Below are 21,297 nucleotides of genomic sequence, written 5' to 3' on the forward strand. Positions count from 1 at the left end.
CAATTTTTTTTTCTCTCAATGTCTTTTCTTTCCCTCTCTTTTTTGTTACTTCCTCTTGTTTTCTTTTTTTACCGCCCCATCCTTTGATTTCTTTCCCCTATTTTTTTTTTTTTTTAATTCCCTAGCCCTGACAATGATATCCACAAGTCCCACTACTGGATTTAGGAGTTGAAATAATTGTTGGACTTTCTGAAAAAAGAGACGAGTATATTAGGAAGTAAACTGGCAGTGGAGAGGACCAGTGATAGTAAGAAAATCGAGGAAATAAAAAGCAAAGAGAGTATAGAAAGCTTACAGCTCTCTGTATTTTAATCTATTTCTCCACTAAACTATCAAAACTCAAACTGAAATGCTTTCAGTTTCATGCTTTTATTTCCTTTGCCTTTCTTATGGTAGAAATACTCATAAGCAAAAATCATTGCCAGTCTCTAAGTTAATCCACACTCCAGACATCAGCCTCTGAGTGACATCTGCTCTGATTATAGTTAGGCAAAAACAATTGAGCTACACTTTTTATACTTAGGATAAGTTTGTAAATAGCTTTGTACTATTTTTTGTGTGACTCTACATGATTTTGGGTATTAGATTTTGGGACCAGTAAATGTGTTTGTTTGCCTTTAGGAGCCCCAGATTAGAGAGGAAACCCACTGCAGGAAATGCCTAGTTCTTGGTTTTACTCTGGTAAAATTAAGTGGTCTATCCAGTAGAAGCCTTTTAAAATGTGTTTTTTACTTTGTGAAAATAAAATATGCCTAGTGTTGAAATTTTTTAAATACAAAAACATAAGAGGAAAAATATGTTATCTATGATCTTCCCAAGCAAAGATACCTATAGTCATCACAGTGATTGACATACTTGTAGCTAACTCAATAAGTATTTTTAGAATAAAAGAATGAGTGTGAACTCCAGAAAATAAATAAGACCCCTTTCTGAATTTTTTCCTAAATGCTTATAATTGTGATATCCAGGGTGTATATACAGATAGCTCCTGACTTACATTGGTTTGATTTTCAGTTTTTTAATTTTGTGATGGTCTAAAAGCGATATGCATTCAACGGAAACTATACTTTTGAGTATGCATACAATCATTCTGTTTTTCATTTTCATTACAATATTCAATAAGTTGTGAGATATTAATTAACTGTATTATAAAATAAGCTTTGTGTTAGATGATTTTGCCAAGCTGTAAACTAACGTAAGTGTTCTGAGCACATTTAAGGCAGGCTATGCTAAGCTATGGTATTTGGTAGGTTAGGTATATTAAGTGCATTTTTTAACTTAATGATATTTTCAACTTACAATGGGTTTATTTGGACATAACCCCGTTGGAAGTTGAAGAGCATCTGTATTTAAATGAACATATATTTAATACTAACAAATAAGGACTCTGCTAGACAATGATGATACAAAGGTGAATAAGGGTAGACTTTTGCCCCTTTCAGTAGAGTTTATATCCAGTCGAAGAAACCAATATATTCCACCAATGCAGGGACGCTTAGCCACACAAGGACACAAAGAGCAAATATGTAAAATCTCATGTAAGAAAGTTCTTTCAAATCTAAGTGCCAAGAAAAAATGTTTTTCTTTTTACATCCTTGACTCCTCTTTTTCTCACTCCACATTCAATCCATGAGCATATGCTGTTGGTCCTATCTTTAAAATCTATTCAAAATTCAACCCCTTCTTTCCATCTCTACCATGCAGCCCTGGGCCAATCCATTATCACTTCTTGCTTGGATAATTGCAATGGCCTCTTTATTGGTCTCTCTGCTTCTGTTCTTACCTCCTTACAGTCTGTTCTCAACCCAGAAGCCAGAGCAGTTCTTTGAAAACTTAAGTTAAATCATATCTCTTCTGTGCCCCAAATCTTTTAGTGGATTCCCATTTTATTTAGAAAGCCAATATTGTTAAAATGTCCTACAAGATGAGTTTTCCAATCCCTTCTTCCATTAATTCCCTGATCTCATTTCAACTACTCCCCATCATTTTAGAACAAACCTTCAGTCTTCCCACCTTATGACCTTGATACTCGGCTTTTTCTGTGTGGAACACCTTTCCTTATGTCTTGCTCACCTCCCTCTTTAGGTTTTTGGTCAAATTTACTTTCTTTGTGAGACTTTCCCTGGCGACCCTAATTAAATTACAACGCTCCCATCCCAACCCCTGCTTTATTTTTCTCCAAGGAATTATCAGCATCTGACAAGTTATATAATCTACTTATTTGTTTGTATCTAGAATATAAGTTCCACAAGAGCAAGGATTTGATATCTTTATCCCCAGCTCCAAAACCATTACCTGGCACATAATAGGTACTCAATTAGTATCTGTTAAATAAAAGAAGAGATAATCTATTCACTTTGCTATTATCCCCACATGTTCTTTCCTCTTCCTCTGGTTTTCTTTGCTTCGATATCAAGATACATTTGCAATATTTGTTGGTTATCCTGACAACATTGGTATGTTTTCACCAACATTGGTGTCTCTTAAGTGGTAATCACCGAAATTCCATCCTACTCTGTTGTACACTGCATCAGACACATGTTTGCATCTGAGACCTTCTTGAAATTGATGCTCTGTCTTTACAGTAGTCTAGGAAACTCAGTTCAGAAAGGTGAACAAGGCAGATATATGACAAAGACATTAACGTACGTTTCCCTCTCTATAAACTAGCATATTTAAACCCAGAATTCATTTATTATAATAAAGTGAGGAAATCTAATATAATGTTAGGATTTTGAAAAGGATGCATAATTCTTTGATATATGTATTTATGCAGGCTAAAATAAAAAAGAATAATTGAACCAGGAACTTCAGGTTCTCAGCTAATGTTAGAGTGGTAAGGCTTTTTTTCTTCCTTGAATTTTAAAATTTAATAAGGGGATTGTCAGAGGAACCTACCATTCCACTCAAATGGTTGGTTACCACTAAACACAGCAACCCTGAAAACCAGAGCAGTAGATCAGATTCCTGCTAAATGTAAGCTCATTCTAAATATGCCCCTTGTTCATTACATTTTTTGGAAGTCACATAATAGAAAATAGTTTCTGCATACCCAATCAGATTGGTATCTTTCTTTTTGTAAAATAAAAATAAAGAGATAAAGGGGTAAAAATACTTATCCTTGCTCCTGATATATTAAAACACATTTTTTAAAAATTATTCACTTGAACTACTTCTTTACCAACTTGTTTATCTCTTAGGAAGGAAAGCAGATGTGATCTATAAATAAGATTTGCATTTCCTTTTCAGAATGTATAGGACAGAAGAAGCTCTTCCCAGAAAGGTCAAGGGCCACAGCCAGTTTGCTCCCTTTGTGAGTCAGACAATGCTTGTGTGTTGCTATTCTGAACTCAATAAGCAAAGTTATGTAAAACGAATGCCTGTGTGCAGCAGCTTGAAAATGCTAGCACAATTCAAAGTTTTCATTCTCTAATGCTATCTATCATTGATGGGCAATCATTTTTATTTACATTTTCCCCACTTTATTTTCAGAGTTCCTAAATAAAGTTGTTCCAGTCTTTAAAATTTTCACAAGTAACCACACACTTGAAAATTTTTCTATAACTTTATTTTTTCCTGAATTTGAACTGTCTGTACTCCAAGGATAGACTAAATTTATTTTACTAGTACTTTCCTTTAAATAACATGGAAAATTATCTACTGTGTAGGAAGGTATTATTTGCTGTAGTCTAATAATAGAAAAATTACTTATGTAACTTCTGAAAAGGAAATGCAATTAATTTAATTTAAAAGTACCGAGTGAGTACTTGCAAGTATAGAGGCATTATGCTACAACTTTTTTAAAAGTATGACACCATAAACAAGATACCCAATATCATTAATCCTTAGGGAAATGAAAATTAAAACCCACAATGAGGTACCACTACATACTTGAAATGGCTGTGAACAAAGAGACTCACATTACCAAGTATTGGCAAGGATGTGGGGAAACTAGAACTTTATCAAGGACCACCCTTCGGACATGTGCAACTTTCTGCAGGTAGCGATGCCTCCAAAAAGTTCATTAAGACTATGGAAAATGAATGACTCTTGATTTTCAGAGGGCCTAGATAAAGTGCACTTGACATTCACTGCTTCAAGGACTTTATAATCTAGTGAGGAAGACAAACCTGTGGTAAATAGTTTTAACATGAAACACACTCGAAGTGGTACATTAGAAATATAAAATAAGTACAATAAAAAAGGAAAATATTTACAAAATATTACCAAAAGCAATCTGGAAAAATGTTTTAGGGTATGGTCGGTGTCAGGTTTACTAAGCATGATAGGAAGAATAATGTATAAAAATGGAAGGAAACGACATAAATTAGAAGAAATAAAGAGATTCAAAAGTATTGGTTTTTATACAAAAGTAACTGCTAAGAGGCCAAATTGTTTTAAAGTTCTAGAACACATAAACTATTTACAGCTTTAAACATAAGTTCTTTTGTTTTAAGTTTACTGACTTTGCCCGAGTTGTAGGTTACTCTGTTCCAGCAATTCTCAGACCTGGCTACGTATAAGGATCACAGAAGCTTTTATAGTTTCTCCTGAATCGGAATCTCCAGGGGTGAAACTTGAGTATCTGTACTTTGACCAGACACCTGTTATTTTCCTTAGCAGCCTGGGTTAGGAACCATCACTGTAGTCCCTGCAGGGTATGGGGAGCCTTCACAGGGACCATCAACACATGTCTCTGAAAGTGGCATTTGTTTTTGTAGATTCTGTGACTTCTACAAAGAAGAGCACGTTTTATATTTATCTCTTTGTAACCATGCCAAGAAATTTCTTTGCAAATGGCTTTTAGCAAAGTATTACATGAAAGATGTTAATCCTACCGCTAAATTTTAACCCTAATTCTTTCAAGCACTAGGGCTTTTCTTCTGATTTTATTACAGGTACATAGATCCACAGCAGAAGATAGAACTGGGAAGGACAGAATGGCACATGCAGGTCACTTGTTAATGCACTTGTATGACTAATCTTCCTTCTGTGAGGAAAAAAATGTATTTTTTCTCCTAACATCTATGTATCAAATGTTTCATTATAAAAAATAACACCTGTTTTTACCTTAAAAATGTTAGTCCTCTACTTAGTTCATTCACTTGTTATCTATTGTTTGCTTATCCATGTTTTGTTTTGAAATAATTTTAGAATTACAGAAAAGTTGTAAAAACAGTAGAATTCAAATATACTCTTCAACTAGCTACCCCCAACATATATAGCCATAATACAATGATCAAAACTAGGAAATAACATCGAAACAAAATCAGATTAGCTAAATTATAAGTCTGTTTTAAATTTAACCAGTTTTCCCCTAATTTCTTTGTTCCAGGATTCCACATTGTGTTTGGCTATCATACTGCCTTAGTCTCCTCCATTTGTGGCATTTCCTCAGTCTTTTTGTATGTTCCATTACCTTGACCCTTTTGATGAGTACTGGTAGATTAATTTGTAAAGTATTTCTCGTTTTGGATTTTTGTGTGATGTTTTCTTATGAGTAGACTGAGGTTATTTATTTTGGCAAGATATTGCAGAAGTGATCAGGGAGTGCATAGTGTTTATATGTTAATATTTGTTTGATTATTTATACCAGTGTAGACCTGTAGATATTTATTTTTTTGTGAACTATAACCCGATACTATTATTTATTTTGATGATCAAGTTCTGGCCTTGGTCATTGACAGTTCTAATTGAATCCTGTGTTCTTTAGACGTGCCTCCATTCTCTTCAAAGCACTTCTTTTTCTAATGTCATAAGATATTCCAGATTCATCTTGTATTTTCCCTGTCCCAGCCCCAGAATCAGCCATTTCTTTAAGAAGCCCTGATTTCTTGAATTGGAGAATGGTATCTAGAAACCAACATCTGAGTGTTACTAGGATGGCATTGTACTTAGTCCTTCTCAGCAGAAGGAGCTAAGGAATATATGTATGTATACTAAACCAGGCATACACATGCACCATATGTATTATTTATTTCTGTATCTATCTGTATGTGTGTATATGTATATATATATATAGCTACTGAAAACCAGGAGTTCATTCTAATACCTCTGATTCCAGTTCAGTACCACAAGGTTTGTTACAAGTCTCTCTCATTTTCTAATTTTTAGCTTCTTTCTCCAACAATGAAAAGACTGGCTGTCATTATTTACAATGCTAGGTTATACATAGTTACTGAGATGCTAACTCATACCCCTGTGAGAAATAGATTTACTAATTAGAGTATATTTGCTTACAATTCTTTTTAGTTTTTATCTTACGAGAATACGGTCAAAATGTTTTCCAAAGCAACTTAAATTAACTATTAATTCCCATTCCCTTTGGTTTTGTTGTATCATTAATCTGGGTTATGCTGTTCATTCAAGTTCATTTGTTGCTGTATTCCTTTTGGGGTTCTTACCCATTTTTTTTTTAATTTTGGAAAGTATGTAAAGCATTACCATGGTTCAAAGAGTTACCATTATGTTAAAAGAGTTATTCCAAGAACTGTCTTTCCTCACAACCCCACCCTCACATTTCATGCTTGCTTCCTTCCCCTCCTTTTTTACCAGCCCTTAGAGTTAAACAGTCTTTCGTGTTTTCTGGTGTATCTCACCCATACTTCTCTTGCACAAATGAGCCAATTTGTATGTATTTCATTGTATTCCCTTTTGTGAATAAAGAGTGGTAGCACACCATATAAACTCTTTTGCTTTTTCACTTTGCTATGCTTTTTTCACTTAATGATTTGGAAATCACTCCAAATTAATTCCTCGTGATCTTCCTTACTCGTTTTTTACAGCTGTATAGTACTGTGGGTATGGCATGTTCATTCAACCACTCTACTATGTATGGACATTGAGGCTGTTTCTCTTATTTTGCAATTACAGTGAATGCTCCAGTAAATAAGCCTATATATATAATTTTGCATTGATAGAGGCAAATTTTCAGAGCAGATTTCTAGAAATGTAATTTCTTGGCTAAAATTAAGTGCATATATGCTATGTCTTCAGTCACTCTGTCCCCTGTATGCCTGTGAAAATGACTATTAGTGGGTTAATGGATATCCTTGATCAGGATGCAAGTTACTGAACTACAACTTTTGTGTACCTTTTTAAAAATCCAACTTTCTTCATTAGTTGCACTTAGCACACTAAAAAAAGTATGTAAAATTGAATTGGAAAAAGGAATTAGTCTCACATAATTTATCCCTTTCCAAGGTTCAATAAATACCATTGTAATGTGTCAACATCCCCTAATGAAGGTAGTAATCATACACTACATTTGCAGCCCTATCAGCCCAGGTGCAGACTACAAGTTCATGATCATCAATAGCGAGTAGGCAGTTCAAGAACTCTAGAAGTGACATAATGACTAAGTACTTATATAATGCTATCATTTGCCCAGAACTTCTTATTTTTCAAAATTCCTTCAAGTCTTTTCATTTTATATCAACTGCACCACTATAGGATGGTTTGGGGAAATATCAAATAAATCATGACATTTATGTAAGTGCAAAGTCCCTTACATCTAATATCTCATTTGAACCTCAGACTAACCATGTGAAGTAGGCAAAACATATAATCAACATTCCTATTGTCCAGATGAGAAAGCTGAGACTCAGAAAAGTTAAATGTCATCCTGAGGTCAGACATATACTAAGTAGAAGGCTAGAACTGAACCTGAGACTATATCACACTACAGGTTTCACAGCTAGCTTGTGATCAAGAGCACAACATATTCAGAAAGAGATAAATTACTTGGTATAGATTTTGGAATCAGAAGATTCCATCAAGCCTCTGTTATGGTCACACGGTAAACAGCTACCCATAAGCAGTAATGTTTAAATCCTGAATCCAGGTAAAGAGAAATACATTCTGAATATGTACAGTCGTCACACCCACCTTGGGTGCTGCTGCTGTAACAGAATAAGCACTGGCTTTGTAGCCAAACAATCTGTTTGTATCTTAGTGCCCCTTTATTATAGGTGGGTCCTTGGTGACCTATTTAATCTCACTTTTCTTATCTCTAAAATGGGTATTGTTCTTCAGGGCTGTTAGAGGGATTAAGAGTAATTTCATCAGGGAGACCCTCCCGATACCTCTCATTTAAATATTATTCTCTGCTACAGTGGTCAGTCAATTTCCTTCAGTGCACTTGCACAATTTAGAGTTATATTTACTTCTATATTTGTTTCACATCTGTCTCTTCTACTAGATCATAAGCTTCATTATATCGAGCACTCTGCTTGTTTTTGCTTTTCTGTATCCTATGTGTCCACCCTAGTACCATTAGTCATTGAAGAAGTATGTCTGCAATGAATCTTGCCACGTTTTTGTACTTGTTTTTACTTCAGCCACGCTGACCTGCAACTCCCCTCCCTGTCCTTTCTCATCTCTCCGCCTTTACACATGCCATTTCCTTTGCAACATACTTGTCCTTCTTTGTTTTTCTGGAGAATACTTGCTCATCCTTCGAAACCTAGCTAAGTTGTTCTGTGAGGGCTTCCATGGTATCCCTCTTCCTCTGAGGAGTAAGGGGTTCCCATGCCCCCTGTGTATGCCTCTCTTATAGTTGGTGTACTCAACTAATATTGTTAAGAACCTACTCTGCACTAGGCACATGCTAGTCACTAGATACACGGCGTAGGAACTCTCACTCTAAGGGGGAAGTGGACCATTAAAAGTAAACAAATAACATTCCCAATAGCAGTAAATGAGAGGTTGATCAATTCTGACAAACTGACCTTTGACTTGAGATCTGAAAGGAGAAGTTAGGAATGGAAAGAGGTGAGGGATGAGCATTGCACTGTGACTATTTACTTGGCTGTTTCTTATTTCCACCACACTCATCTCCAGCCCCCACCTCCACTCAGCTGGCCTCTGAGCTCCACGAATCTTTGTATTCCCAGTGCCCAGCAGAGGCCCAGTATGTCACACCATAGTTCCACTGCCAGTAGTGCAGCCTGTGAGAATTGCTAGGTGCCTGGGTCTGTGATTCTGATTCAGAAGATCTCATGTGCAACGAGGTCTGACAACTGGTTCCCACCTTACTCCACCTCTTACTGTCCTATGATACTAGGAAAGTTATTCAATCTCTCTATGCCTCGGTTTCCTGACCATTATGGTGGAAATAACAATAAGACTTCATAGGGTCACAGCGAGGAGTAAATCAGATAATGTAGCTAAATTCTTCTCTCAGAGCCTGGCACATGGAAAGTAGTCAATAAATATTGGCAGAAATACTCTAGAGCTTATGAGGTATTTGTTGAATAAATGAAGGACTTAAGAAATAATAAAGTTTAATTCTAACTTCAGTTCATAGAACTGGTCAAAACAAAAACTGAGTACCCTAATTTATCTTCAGTTGTCCTATTTATTGTGCATTATAATTTGTACAAGAAATAAAAGAAAAATACAAAACATCAGTGATTTCACTACCCAGAGTAGATAGCTATTGACTCTTTATCTGCTTATAAACCAGGCCCTGGAAGCTTCTCATATCATTTGATTTCTAGATAGTCTAGGGCTTTCATATTCTAGCCTCAGACCTCAATAAAACAACTATACACAATCTACCAACCTTGGGCCATTTTGCAACTTGTGCTCTGTCATCTTTGGAAATCACAGTTTGAGCACTTTGTATTGAAAGGGATTTATTTTATGTATCTCCCTACTGTTTTTTATCATGGGAGATCTTCAGGATATCATAAGCAATGAAAGTTATGACAATACCAGAGAGAACAATTTTCTTAGGTCAGAGACACCAATGAGATTAACCTGGAATGTTGTTCCTACTACATGAAATGTTATCCAAGCCGGGCTCAACCTGTAATCCCGCACTTTGGGAGGCTGAGGTGAGTGGATTGCCTGAGCCCGTGGGTTCGAGACCTGCCTGGGCAACTTGGCGAGACCTCATCTCTACAATAAATCAAAAAATCAGCCGGGCATGGCAGCGCACGCCTGTAATTCCGGCTACTCGGGAGGCTGAGGCGGAAGGATTGCTGGAGCCCAGCAGGTTGAGGCTGCAGTGGCCGGGAGCGGCCACTGCACTCCAGTCTGGGTGACAGAGTGAGACTCCAACTCAAAAAAAAAAGAAATGTTATCCAGACCATTTCAGCAAACCTTTAATAATTGGCAAATCCCCTACCTACCCCTTGGAAAACGTACAAAGATGAGAGCATCAACAAACTGCTGGTTCGTGAGGAAGTTAGAAAAAAAAAATTCTTCCTCTGTAGTTTGTTTTGTTTTGTTTTTTTTACCAGAAAACACTGGGATCATAATTGTTGTTTTCGTAAACATTAAATATCTGGCTACTTGGGAGTGCTGTGATGCTGGAAGTTATGGTCATGGGTTTTCTGGTAAAAAATCAAAATTACTGAGGTAATTCGCAGTGACACTTTGCCAATTATTCTTTTCTGTGAGCTGTAAAAGTTAACATTTATTTACATGAGTAATTTGCTCTGCTCTTATCAATCTAGTCAACACATTCGGGGAAATATCATCTGCCTTTAATGTCACAAAAATCAACTTATGCTATCTTAGAATAAGGAAATAATTAACTAACCATTTATCTTCCTTTTTAATATATGTGGCATTATTTGGGGAGTTTTAATTCACAAACCAGTGCACCAGAAACTGGTCATGGACGTATGGAAATCTGTGTTTCTGCTCCATAAATTTAGAGGTGTACATGTTTATCAAGTCAGAAGTTCATAGGAAATAGCCACATTCACCTATGGTGGCTCTGATGGGATGTGGGTTATGGACCTTTGCAGTATTAAGTGCACATTGTAGATCACAGCATAAGTGTCTACACTTTAGTAGTGGTACAGTGGTAAACAGTCAAGAAGACTAGAGATACTGTCATAGTTTTCAGACAACAGGCTTCATTTTATATATTAGCAGAAGGAAGACTTCTGATATGATGAGGAAATTCACCATAACAAATGCATTCCCTTTACTGCACTCTAGCATGGCTGTATGTATAATGTACTGTTAATTCCTAATAGTCCTAAGAAGACTAATGTGAAAAATATTATATACTCTTACATTTTACAGGTCATGAACAGATGGAAAAAATTATGCCAATTGGTAAAGAAATTCACATGCAGTAAAACACACCTCAAAATGGTGTTTACATGGGTTTTTCTTTTTTAAAAATTATTAATGTTATCTTGGGTAAAATTTAGTTAGTACTTGGAGTTTCTTGTAATATTATGTCTGTAATTCATTTTAATGTATTCCTTCTGCAAATATGAATGTTTGAAGATATGTACAGGTAACCTTGCAATGAATAAAACTGATAAAATGTTGCATCCAGTGAAAGGGAAATTATGGAACAATTATTCACTTTGCAAGAGGCTTTGTCATAGGGAGACTTTCCTAAAGCATTTCAAATTTAATTTAGTTTATAAAACATTCATTTACACACAACATTTCAAAAACAAATTTAATGAGGAAATGAGAGAAGTAGTCATAATAAGATAGCATTCCCTTACACTGCTAATATTAATGCTTGCTTTCTCTCTGTCCCTCCTTGTAGCACTGATAGCCATTGGACGATACAGCATGACAATAGAGACTGTGGATGTTGGATGGTGTAAAGAAATTACAGATCAAGGAGCCACCCTGATTGCACAGAGCAGCAAATCTCTGAGATATTTGGGACTGATGAGATGTGATAAAGTAAGAGCTGTCTGTCACATTTTTTATTCCTGCATGTGGGTATAGTTTATAACTTGATGTCACATTCTCCCTCTCTCTCCCTCTCTTCTCTTCTCTCTCTCTCTCCCCATATATATCCTACATATAGATACATAGTATATGTGTGACTATATATATGCTATATACATGCTATTGTAGCTATGCATTGTTTACCTGATTTTCTAAACAATCTGAGATTGTTTGCATTTTTCTGTTTAATAATTAATTTTGTGCTCAAACAGAAAGAAAAAGCAACTCCATACACAGTCAACATAGATTTTGGCATCCTGTTTATAAGTCCATGGACCAAAAATTAAAAGGGTTGCATGGCAAATTACACTTTGAAGGGTCTAATCATAAAATTCTATTCTGGGTGCCAAGTTTCCAGCAACAGTAAAGGTAGAAAGAACAGTGCCAAATTGATTTTTCACAAGTATGTGATTTTAGTGTTCAACATCTATGTTTTCTGGCCATTTGGTGGTAAGAAAGGGCCAGTGAGGGGGTATATCTAGCTGGCCCAGGGATGTATGAGTTTGAAAACAGTACCACATTTAACATGGGGCCCTTAGAAGATTGAGAAGAAATGTACTAATGGTCCATATTGAACACCAAGCACTAGACAGGTGTTCTCCCCTTTTGTTATTTCCATGTTTTCCCAACAAGTCTAAGAAATAGTTATTTGCATTGTGAAAGGGAAAAAATGGTAGCCCAGAATGACAAGTCACTGGCCTAAGGACACTCAGCCAGGACTTCACTCCAGGTCTTTGGAATCTGTGTCCAGTGCTCTTGAGGACAGTCTCTAGCCATGGGGAGACTCCAATACTTGTTCAGACAGTGCTGTCATCTTATACTAATATACACTTGTTTGCCACTTTTGCAAATGATGCTTAGGGACAAATCTAGCAAAAGAATGTGAAACTAAATTTACGTGGCTCTCAAAGGGCATACATTTTCTAAATGTATCAAATGTGGGGACAAACAGAAAAATGGCCCAAATCCCTCATGTGCTTCGTCATTTTGTTAATTGACTATTTTCTCAAAACTCTTTAAAATCCCAACTTATACTCGACCTTTGCCAGTTAGTTGTGTTTAGAGAGATTTTGTTGTATATTCTCAGCACAGCCTAGAAAGCTGACTTACTTTGTAAGTAAGCAACAGCACTGAGACCCAGGGGCTGCAAATCTCCCTCAAATCTTACTGCTAACTAACCTAATGCTGCCACTAACCCTGCCACTTTAAAATGACTTTTTTAAAAACAAGTTGAAGGGTCCACGGTAGGCAGAGTGCTCTAGAAACGAGAAGCAATGACATCAGAGCTCCTCGGCTTCCACCAGAAGGGATTCTACATGAATGTTATCTAACCAAAAACACCAAAATGTATGTACTCAAATATGTTATGTGTCTGCAACTAATGTCAGAAATTGCCATATTTCTAGTTTGTACTCTTTAGATTTGTTAAGATCAGTTCCACTTTCAGAGGTAAATTGTAGAAGTTTTATGTTCTAGTTAGTACATGAGAAGAATATTCCAGACATATTTGCTGACCAACATTTTGCTGATTTTAAGCTAAGAAATGGGTTATTTTCTACCCAAATGCAAATTGGCCCTCAATTAAATGGAGACACTGTTCTGATTAGTGGCATCCCTGAGGGTTTTAGGCCTTTCCTCCAGTGGCTTCAGGGTCCTTTCCTCCAACCAGAGAGCTGCTCTGAGAGCCCATTGGCTCTAGCACGATGCTGTCTGGTCAGAGCCTGCTGCAGCGCAGCCCAGGGAGATGCTGGACCCAGCTTTGCTATCTGGCTTCCTCAGACTTAAGGCAGCTAGGAGCCAAACACAAGAGGCTCTGTGAGAATGGAAGACGTTTCCAAACCACATACAAAGCACAAGTAAAGCCTTGCACAGAAAAACCTACTGGTTGGTTTAGTTGGATGAAAAACTGGACTAAAATAGCTATTCAGTTTTCAGATTTTGTATTATACCATCCATCTCCAGATTTTAAGTTATCATTAAGATTCAAAAAATGATTTCCAAAGAAAGAAGTTAATAGTGAGGGCATGGTCTTTGGAGCCAGAGTTCAGGTTTGATTCTGGGCCCTGTACTTACTAGTTGTGTCATCTTGGGCAGTAAGCTAACCTCTCAGTGCCTGTCTCCTCATTTGTAAAATAAGGTTGATACTAGTACCTATCTTACAGAATTGTGAGCATGTAAATGAGTTAACATATACAAAGCACTTAGAATAATGTCTGTTATATATAAAATTTTCTGTGTGCTGATTATTCTTGTTATCAATGTCATTATGTTAACCTGTGCTATGATATTTGAATTTCCAGATGAGAAAAGATTATATCACTTGTGATCCCATTTTGAAAGGAAATTTAAAAGAAAGGGGACAAAATAAACTAAGATTAGAGAAGATGTTGCTTTTGTACTTTTTTCCACCTAAATTCAAAATTAAGATTTTTTTTTCATACAAAGATGTCAGTAATTGCATTTTCTACACACTTTATAATGGGAAACTAATGGGACACTGTAATCTACTTACTAACCATCTACTCACGCATGGGGCTAAGGAAAGATTTGCAGTGGGAGAAAAGGGTGAGTTGAAGATAAGACAAGAAAAGATAAGGTAGGAAAACAGAAAATAATAAGAAAAATGAAGGTGAAAAATAAGAATGGAAGCAGGAAACCGAGAAAAACTATGATTAGACTCTCTCCAAACTCTAATCATAGTTTTTCTCTGTTTCCACTGCTTATCTCAGTCTGTAATCATCTATGCCAACAAAGCATTCAAGAGCAAAATTAATTTGGACCCATCATTCCTCTGTACCTTACAACATTTGCTAACCACTGTAAAACTCATTAGCGTTCTCCTCCCTGTTTCTGCATACCAACTGGAGACAAAGCAGGGGTGGCAAGAGACCTCAGCATCTACACAATTAACTCCCCTGATCAGAAATGTTGTCAGTGGAATTGCTGCACTGTGGAGAGAGAGATGGGGTTTGTGAGGTCTGTGTGTTCTTTTGCCAATGTTCTATGATCCTGTGGTTCTGAGAAATATTGAAGTTAGTTACATTTTCTTTCCCATTCAGTCAGTTTCATTTGGGGACAATTATACTCAACTCATAGGCTATAGTTTACCAAACTGATGCTTTTTTCCTCACTTCAACTTTGGAGGAATTGCAAGAATGACAAATGCATTATATTATTGTAGGAAAAAAAGTATTTTTCTTCTCTCTGTCTCTCTTGTTAGGTAAGCAGAGAACAAATGAGAAACATTAAACATATTCTTTACAGATGAAAGCAACAGTACTTGGATTGTCAAACAATGGCTAAGTGAAGCTGCAGTAAACTTATTTGGCTGCAACACTGTTGATTCCTAGAGAGGAGTCCTCCAGTCATTCAACAAATTCGGCATTCCCCATGCAGTTGTAAAGTCAGGAAGTGCATTAAGAAGCCTCTGTTTGAGTAGCTTTTCCGATTGCTGGATGGATAAGCATGTTAGAGGGTTTTAAAGCTGACGCCACTTAATCTCCTAAACTTTAGTGCATTGTAAGAACCAAAAGAAGAAAACACTGTGTGAGACGGCTTTGATGAATTGGGGTGAACTTATATTCTTAAAGATGGTTCAAAGGCTTACTTGACCTTGGGAATTAGAGTTGACCCCAAATCTCCTATCAACTTAACTCACATTTATTTGGTGATTTAGTTTAAAATACTTGTATAATCAACGGGACTCTCTAATAAGAGCAATATGTTTACTCTGGTTTCCACAAATATGGACAGTCAGTGGCTTTGGTCATAAAAATTGTTTTCATGACTTCAGTGAATTCTAGATTCTCTATAGATCTGTTTCTTCTAATAATATGATATTTTCTCATTTCTTACAAGGCAGTTTGGATGAAGAACAAAACTGAAAAGGACAAAAAAAATTTCATGGGAAAGCTGTAGGGCAAATGGAAATGCAGTGTTCAAGGTTAATGAAAAATGTTTGGGGTAACAAAGTTGATGAGAAGGGAGGGAGCACAGTGGCCTGGCATTGGCTGAGAAACCAGACCTCGCCAGAGGCAGCCTGGCTGGTTTGGGAGACCTTGGTGATAAAATGTTGTGGTGGAAACCTCTGCAGTGTGTGTTAATACAGAAGTTTGGAGACACAGGCCTGAATTATGAGCAGTGAATAACATCATAAACGTAGCAATTCTCAAATGCCAAACCCTTGTGAAAAGCAGTTGGATGGAGAAATGCTGGAGCTTTTAAAAGCTCCCTTTCACTTTCTTTTTTTTTTTTTTAACTTCATGCAGAACTAATTTTATACACTGTTCATTTGATTTGAAAATGCCAACGTCTGGGGTATCATTAAAGAGCGTTATTGAGGGAGCCACTCTTGGCAAAGCATTTTGCTTAAAATGCTTAGTTCTTATGTCCCTGCAGAGTTATAGACAGGAAGGAGAAAGTGTTCTTTGATTCACCCAGTGCAACTCCTCCACCTAGGCCCTGAGCAGGTAGCTGCCCTTCTGCTGGGAGGTTTCTTCCCCTTGGCCAGTAGAGGCGCCTAGAGGGCCTTGTGGACGACATTACTTAAGGAATAGACACAAATAGATTGTGAAAGTTCCACCCCAATGTCCTATGACCAAAGCCTCTTGGAATTTCTTTGATTTCTGGTTGACATAAATTAGAATTACACAGGCGTGAAGAGTCCACCCAGAAAAGATCAGAGAGGCTGCTGGGGAGGAGAGCTGCCTCTGTGTGAGCCTATTGATTATCCAGCTGCCTTCAGGCCAGGGGCCGCTGTGGAGGCCAACTACTATTGATCCACACCATGAAAATAATCGAATTAATTCATTTCTCATCAAACTGCCATTGCTAAGACCTCTCTCCACCTGTCCCAATTCCTGAAGTTCTTAGTTGAGAGGTGAAATGTTACTACGTGTTACTCTATTCTTCAAAACATAAGAAATCCCAGTTTTCACACAGTTCTGCATATTTAAATAGCAGAGAGATTCTTTTTAAATCAAATCAATGGGAAGCCAATACAGAAAGTAAGTAATAGAAACCAGTCCGATTTTTCAAGCCGGGAGTCTGCTTTACAACCTGAACATATCAAGGACCAAATTTTGTGTGGCCAATTTAATGTAAAAATATTCAGGAAAATTTGACCACTGCAGTTTTCAGGAAGTAATTATGGTAAGAGAAAGCCTCAATAACCTAAATATTTCTGTGGAGAAAATGGAGTTTTTATCAGCTTGTTTAGGAATCATGAGCAGGAAAGCCCTACGGGGAAAAATAATATGGGGCTCTGTAACTAATACACAGAACTAACTGGAAAAATCAGTTTAAGGGAAAAATAATTTGTGGGACATTGTGTCCAGGACTGTTTTGGTAGCAATTCAGCCATGAAACAAAGCATGTACCTGCAGGGATTCCCCTTTTCCCAACCATGTATCCACGGCTGTTTTCAGGTCGCCCATAACCAAAATTTAAGATTTCAAATTGATGCTATATCAAAGAAAATAAAGTGAAAAAAGCAAAACAAAAGACAACATGTCATCCTAATAATGCACGCATGGTCTGACTGTATCAGACTGTGCAGTCCTCTGTCGTGGTCAACATAGCGCTTACCCCAACAGTGGCCTGCAGTACCGAGTGCGCCAAAAGAAAAGGGTGATGAGAAATGGCAAGATTGTGGCTGGACTCTAAAATCTGAACTGAGTCCTTCACTCAAAGCATCAGCATCTTGGTCCTTTTGCTGATAAAACAGTTTCTCTAAGTGATTTTCAAATCGGAGGACTTTAAAACACATTTTTACAACCCTCTCCTGATTATTCCTGATAATTGAAACAGGAAAATACACATCAGCTGAAATGCAGAGGTTACCTCATTTTAGTCAAACGTTCTCCTCTTCTTCCAGCCCTGTTCACCTGAACTTCTAAGAAGTAGTACAGAAAGTCCTTTCCAGTATTTAAATATAAAACCAGAAAACACTGGCGTAGAGCCTTAAGGAAGAGGTTGCGTTGCTGAGCATTAGGGTCAAACTGCTAGGTTTTCAGATTTTACCCCCATCACTGTGGGACCTTGGACAACTTAATCTCTAAAAGCCTCAGATTCATCATCTGAAAAATGGGGGTAATAGTAACACTTACCTCATAGGATTATTACACAATCAAATGCAATGTTGCAATAACGCACCTACCCCAAAGTCAGGCACACTGTAAGCACTCAATAAATGTTAACTACTGTTTTGATTATCATTATTTTTAATTTATAAAATCATACCAGCTCTGGAATATTGTATCTGATATATTAACCTCCTGCACCAAGAGGTTCATAATATTCCAGCCATGAATATAAATTCACAAGCTAAGATCCTAGAAAAACTAACCTCCTGAAACTCAGGCAGGAATTCTTAAAAATAATAGCGTTTTTAAAAAATCGTTGGACCCACTATATTATAGGCAAACTTACAGAGAAAGAAGAAACCTGGAGACTGGTAGGAGTCAGTCCTTCTTTTGAACAGAGTGAAGGCTTGCCAAGTCAAACAGCCAGTCAGTGTCCACACTGAGACTTGTTTGGTTTGTTTTTTCAGGAAAATCAACATGTAGAACCTTTTAAGGGAATGTGCTACAAGTAGCTGCTTATGCTTTACTGGCCTCTGTTATGCAACTGATGTATAGTGAAATTGTTTGTTTGTTTTGAGAAGGGGGGGAGGAGAAAGCCTACTGTTCCCCAAATACTGTAGGACAGATAGATTGCTATGTTGGAGTTTGCCTGAAGGCACCCTGGGGCGTCATTGCTTTGCAGTAAATAATCTCCTTGGAGCTTTGATTTGGTTTCAGTAATTATATGAAAGAATTAGGTTGTAGGATCATATTATTTTTCTAATTTAAAAATAGAAAAAGGTAACAGCAATTTCTTAACAGAGCTCAGATGAGGTCCCAGAATTCCTAAGTACCTGACTTCACCAAGTAGCAACAAGGCCAGCCTGCAGTGGCCCAGGAGACTGAGGGACTTACTACAGGCAGGGAAGGAATGGCTCAGCCTGCGTGCCAAGCCTGGGCCCATCAGCAGGAGGTCTTCAGGGCCTGCCTGCTGCTTCTAGGAAAAATGCTGTTCCTGTTTGCAAGTAGTTTTTCAGAGAAAACCTAAGCTTCCCCCACCTTCAGTTTTTATCGTATTGATTTATGTATTTATTCAAGAAATCGCTGAGTGGCTTGCTATGTTCCAGTCACTGTGATCGGTGACAGGCCAGAAAAAAAAAAAACAATGAGCAAGATATAGTTCCTACCCCATGGAGCCTGCAGCCTCCTGGGGGAGACAAACAAGAAAACGGGCAACTACAATTCTGCAAAATTGCTAATTAATGTTTTTAAATGACATGCTAGGTTATGTTTCCTCTGAACAAAGATCCTTACTTTGATACATCAGCTTTCAGCCATGGCCCTTTAAGACCTTTTTCTGACACTTCACTATTAAATTTCTGAAAAAGATTATCTAGGAAGGGTTGTCCTTACTTTCTCATCGCTCATTACAATCTATTTCCAGCCTCACCATGCCTCTAATGCTGCTCTTTCCAAGGTTACCAATGGCTTCTGTGTCACCAAATGTAGTCGCTCTTTTCTTCTGTCACCATGCTGCTCACTTTTCTGTGACTTCTGTCTCCCCTTACCACCTCTCTGTGCCTCCATAACCTCATCTGTAAAATGGAAATGATAATCGCACTTACCTCATAGGTTATTGAGAGGGGCTAGTGAGTTAACCTGTGTAGAGTTTCTAATATAAAGTAAGCAATAAATATTAGCTCTCATATGCTGTGGTGGCTAATTTTTACCTTTCCATCCCCATTCCTCTTCTTATTAGAATGTAAGACCCATGGGTTTCTCCTTCTAAGTTATATTACCAGGACCTAACACAGTGGCTGGTGAGTACTAGTTGCCAGATAAATATGTATTGGATGATGGCCGACTGGATGGATAGTTGGTGTTTCTCATCTGCATTGTCTTCAATCAGAGGAGCCCCATTTGTATTGCTTTAAGTATTTTAAATCTACGGGTAGTCGGGCTCAGTGGCTCAGCCTGTAATCCTGCGCCTTTGGGAGGCTGAGGTGAGAGGATTGCTTAAGCCCGCGGGTTCGAGACCCGCCTGGGCAGCGAGACCTCATCTCTAACAATAAATCAAAAAATCAGCCGGGCGTGGTAGCGCACGCCTGTAATTCCAGCTACTCGGAAGGCTGAGGCGGAAGGATAGCCGGAGCCCAGCAGGTCGAGGCTGCGGTGGCCGGGAGCGGCCACTTCACTCGGGGCGACAGAGTGAGACTCCAACTCAAAAAAAAAAAAAAAATCTACAGGTTTGGTTTGCAAAAGTATTGTATAGCTAAAAGCAAGTTTGAAAACTGTTAGACCCCACTGCCTCTTAATAATTTGATAGATTGCAAACAAATATCTAGACAGAGGAGAATATGCCCCCTTGGATTTAATATGAGTCTTCTATAGCTGGGGAATCCTACAAGTTGCTGAAAGCCCCTGAGCTTGGGCATAGTCAGACAAAGCTCAGGCATCTGCTGTGTGATTGGGCTTGGGGTCTTTCAGAGCCCAACCTTGAAATGCTCTGAGTTATGTAGAGTTCCTCTTCTAAAAACCCAAAATATCACTTATTTTCAGGTTTTTTAATCTACAGATTTACCAATTACATTAATGCAGAATAAATTTTTGCTGGTAATAAATTTGTCTTAGGAAACAAGTCAAATCTATAAATTCTACCTGATAGAAACTAATTTTAGAAAGATTTTTTTTTTTTATCAAGTGCCCACTTGGTGATTACCACTTGCCCTGGCTTTTATGTAAGAAAACAAAAATTGAAATCAAGAAAGCCATTAGGCACAAAAGAAAACACATTTTTTAGTTCAGAGTTTTCCCCCCATTATGTTTTTCAGCTTAACCCCGAGAGTTTAATTTAGAAACACCCAGATGTGTTCCATAAACACATCGCACTTACCACTTATTTAGTAACTATACTAACTATCTTATTAAAGCCTAGGTTTTTTTCAAATAGTTTATCTTTTGCTGAACCATTTAGAGCACTGCAGATGACTCCCCCGAGTGGCTTTCTCCATTCCTGTGTCCCACATTCTCTGTTTTGCCTCTCATCTGCACTACACTTGCAAATTTACAGAGCTGAGCATGGATCAAGTCCATGGCCAGCAGTTTGTGACCTCTGAATGGCCAGTGCAAGGCTGTGTACCTAGAGCTTGGATGCACTTGACTTGAAACATCCTTCTCAGTGGAGTATTGCTTGGTGATACAGGGAATGAAAATGTCACTAATTTTTCTCTCTGACAGTCTGGTTGTTGGACTTCCTGTCACACTAATCTCTAATTAGAGACTTCAGGTTAGCGAGCCCCGATTCTCACTTAACACTGCAGGCGTTTCTGTGATCCCCATCCTCCCAGGTTCTTTGCTGCTTTCTCACTGTGCTAATTCAAGTGAATAGAAGCAGTGCTAGTGTTAACAGGCAACACACATTTCATGAAAAAGAGACAGCATGAAGCCAGGCCTGTTGTGATATTGACAGAGCATAGCACTTCCAATCATTGCAGATTCTGAAATGGAATGACTGCAT

At 37.6% G+C, this 21,297-nt stretch overlaps 1 protein-coding gene across 1 annotated transcript in view; it reads left to right on the forward strand.

Moving 5' to 3' along the window:
- FBXL17 (F-box and leucine rich repeat protein 17) overlaps positions 1-21,297 on the forward strand; it is a 522,435-nt gene that overhangs the window by 489,239 nt on the left and 11,899 nt on the right. The window contains exon 9 of the mRNA XM_021713613.1: positions 11,528-11,670. Within this exon, the coding sequence (XP_021569288.1) occupies positions 11,528-11,670 (143 nt within the window). The remainder of the gene's footprint in view (positions 1-11,527; positions 11,671-21,297) is intronic.

The sequence above is a fragment of the Carlito syrichta genome, unplaced genomic scaffold, assembly GCF_000164805.1.
Source record: "Carlito syrichta isolate Samal-C Ts95f unplaced genomic scaffold, Tarsius_syrichta-2.0.1 Scaffold304630, whole genome shotgun sequence".
Lineage (NCBI taxonomy): Eukaryota > Metazoa > Chordata > Mammalia > Primates > Tarsiidae > Carlito > Carlito syrichta.